At 44.1% G+C, this 3412-nt stretch overlaps 1 protein-coding gene across 1 annotated transcript; it reads left to right on the top strand.

Moving 5' to 3' along the window:
* The first annotated feature begins 1494 nt into the window (after positions 1–1494).
* On the top strand, positions 1495–3003 carry LOC137913788 (ATP-sensitive inward rectifier potassium channel 12-like). Its single transcript, XM_068757424.1, has one exon. It carries the CDS (start codon positions 1495–1497, stop codon positions 2773–2775), a length of 1281 nt encoding a protein of 426 aa, XP_068613525.1. The 3' UTR covers positions 2776–3003.
* The last annotated feature ends 409 nt before the right edge of the window (positions 3004–3412 follow it).

Consider the following 3412-nt stretch of genomic DNA (forward strand, 5'->3'; position numbering starts at 1 on the left):
GCTCTTTTACCTGCTGCTTGTTGAACACCTGTTCTGTGGGTGTCTGCATCCCAGTCTAGAGAATCCCTGGGTGGGACACCTGCATAGATCTCATTGTGAAGTTTATCTCAAGTGTAATATCAGGTGCTTCCTAATTTCCCTGAGGGAAGCTTCCCGATGGATTAATAAAATTATTTATATCGAGCTGTATCTATTTCTTTTATCTTTTTTTAAACTTTAATTGTGATTTTTTATATTTTTTTATAGTAGAAGCAAGAAAATACATGTTTTTTGAGTTGAGTTAAACAGCGAAGAGCAACACAGTAGATATTACACCTGCTCAACTTGTGAGCATGGTGAGAATGTCGAAGTGCAGCTTAGAGTGCATCTGTGCCGCGTCGCACTGGCGAGCGCAGGTTTCTTCCTTGGTGTAAATGTTTATACATGTGTTATTGTGTGAAACAGTGTGTGTGTGTGTGTGTGGTTGGATTTCTGCAACCCGATTCTGTAATATATGTTTATATATATATTATATATATAAACATTGCTCTGGGATTGCAAGGTATGAAAAATAAATTTTATGGGCATTTAAAGCCCCTCATTTACAAACTAAACATAATAACAAACTTTCTTATCCTGTCAGCACTACAAAAGCTGCTCGTGCTGAAGGTGGCAGTTTGGACCAGTCGGTATCTCCTCCATGATACCTGTTTTCGCTCCTGTCTTTTTCAGCCCATATTATTTTCCCATTCAGCCTCATGGGGGAATCACACAGCCTCATCGCAGTGCTCCACAACTCTAATAGCTTTGCCAGCTGGAAGAAACAGAAGATACGTCATGTAAAATGGCAGGGCATTGGATTAGCTGGCTATTTCTGTACCTTGTTGATCAGAGAAACATGTAATGCATATACCAGTGCATTTCCAGCAGGGCTGCAGGCAGAGGGAGAGAGCAAAGACAGAAAACGGCATTAAAGAAAAATGAAGACAGCAAATGAAATTAACCGTAAAACTTCTATATATTTTCTATGATATAATCAACATATAAAGAAGCTTCAAAACAAATCTGATTGTAAAATATACTAATGATGTTTACAAGTATACAAATCTTAACTGTTGTTACTGCATCAACAGAGGGAAATACAATATGATTTATTATTCGGTCCTGCAACTATTGAGCTGATCACTCTTCAGAATAGTCCTTAAGTGGTAGTAATAAAAAGTATTTATAGTCGCTGCTGGAAAGCTGCTTCTGTCAACAGCACGTACATAATATCCATTTAGTCCACATTATTATCGCAAAGGCAGAAATAAATATACCTTGTTGTTCTCTGGTTGTCATAAATGCATTGCGGAATGATAACGCTGTCATACTTCTGTCATCTGTCCTTCCTCAACAGGAAAGGACTTTTGTGTCTCGCCTTTCCGTTCCACCTGTGAACCGCCCAGGAGCCTGGCCAGCACTGCATGAACCAGGCCGTTAGTGTGAAGCCACTTGGTTCTGTCCCACTGAGGCATGAGTGTGGGAAGGGCCCACCAACGCAGCTTTGTGTCCTGTGAAGACGAAGGCCTGAGGCTGAGTACCATGCCTGCTGTGGGCAGCTTCGGCAATGGCAAAATACACACAAGACGCAAGTGTCACAGCCGGTTTGTCAGCAAGGCTGGCCAATGCAACATCCATTTCTCAAACATGGATGAGAAGTCTCAGCGGTACATATCTGACATCTTCACGACCTGCGTGGACATCCGCTGGCGGTACATGTTCCTGCTCTTCAGTCTGGTGTTTGTGGTGTCCTGGCTGACCTTTGGCCTCGCATTCTGGGTCATCGGCCTCCTACATGGCGACATGGACCATCACGGAGGGGATGAGAGTTTTGTTCCGTGCGTCATGCAAGTCAACACCTTTGTGGCGGCGTTCCTCTTCTCTATTGAAACCCAGACAACCATTGGGTACGGCGCTCGCTGTGTGACGGAGGAATGCCCGGCTGCTGTCTTCATGGTCGTCTTTCAGTCCATCATCGGCTGCATCATCGATGCTTTCATGATTGGCGCCATCATGGCCAAGATGGCGAGGCCCAAAAAGCGAGCAGAAACTCTCCTGTTTAGCCACAACGCAGTCATCGCCTTGCGTGACGGGAAACTGTGTCTCATGTTCCGGGTTGCCAATCTAAGGAAGAGCCACATTGTGGAAGCTCATGTGCGAGCCCAACTAGTCAAACCCCGCTACACAGAGGAGGGGGAATACATCCCCCTGGATCAGATAGACATGAACGTGGGCTATGACAAAGGCACAGACCGTCTGTTTCTGGTGGCGCCTCTCACGGTCATACATGAAATTGATGAAGAAAGTCCATTGTTTGGCATCAGTAAGCAAGATCTTGAAGCGTCCGACTTTGAGATAGTGATTATACTCGAAGGGCTGGTGGAGGCCACAGCCATGACGACGCAAGCACGTAGCTCCTACGTGCCGTCGGAGATCCTGTGGGGCCACCGCTTTGAGCCCGTCATCTTTGAGGAGAAGAGCCAGTACAGGATCGATTACGCCTACTTTCACAAAACATTTGAAGTACCGTCCACCCCCAGGTGCAGTGCCAAGGATATGGAGGAGAGGAAATTCACCACATCTGGCACCAACGCCTTCTGCTATGAGAATGAACTGGCCTTCATTGGTAAGGACAAAGGGGAGGAAGCTTTTGATGAGGAGAAGAACGGGAAGTATTCATCAAATCTCCTCAACGAGCAGGTCACAGCTTCCGGAAGGGATCACGTGTCTTCCCGTAGAGAATCCGTGATGTAACCTTCGGATCGTGCTTGTTTATTGTTGTTTTTGTTTTGTTTCTCGATGCTGTGCAATGGAAAGCGTCAGGTGAAGAGCCATGACTGTGATCCTACTGACATGGTGATGCTGCTGAAGACATTTTTGCTGCAGCTGGAGAAACATTTCTCCTTTGTACCGTGCAGACAAGGATGCAACTTGTCAAATGTTACCTTGGAAAAACTATGTATTTGTTTCCTGAGATGGTTATGGAGCTTTATGAAATGCAAATAAAACAAGTGTGTTTCCATTTGCAGATGTTACTATTCATAACGTGAAGGACAGGAGCAGAGTTTTGTATGATTAATGTGAGCGATACCATACACAGTATCGTGTATATTATTGACTGTATTACTTTCTGTCTTAATATTTCGGCCAGTGGAAAGCATTTGACCCAAGCTGAAGCCAAGTATGTAGTTTAGTTTTTTTCTCACCAGTTTCCCAGAAACAATATGTACTTTTCCATTCTCTTGTTTTCATGAACAGTTTTATTTGGCACATTGAAATATCACAAAGGTTCTATGGTAAGCCCTCAAATAGCCAAACTATTGCAAAAACAATGTTTACACTTGGCTGGTATATGGTGTGTGGTTAAAAGATCAATCAATGTGCAATAGAA

The sequence above is a fragment of the Brachionichthys hirsutus genome, unplaced genomic scaffold (genome assembly GCF_040956055.1).
Source record: "Brachionichthys hirsutus isolate HB-005 unplaced genomic scaffold, CSIRO-AGI_Bhir_v1 contig_853, whole genome shotgun sequence".
Classification (NCBI taxonomy): domain Eukaryota; kingdom Metazoa; phylum Chordata; class Actinopteri; order Lophiiformes; family Brachionichthyidae; genus Brachionichthys; species Brachionichthys hirsutus.

Bases quoted from the DNA above. Each gene is read 5' to 3' on its own strand.
- LOC137913788 (XM_068757424.1), top strand. From the start codon at position 1,495: ATGAGTGTGGGAAGGGCCCACCAACGCAGCTTTGTGTCCTGTGAAGAC.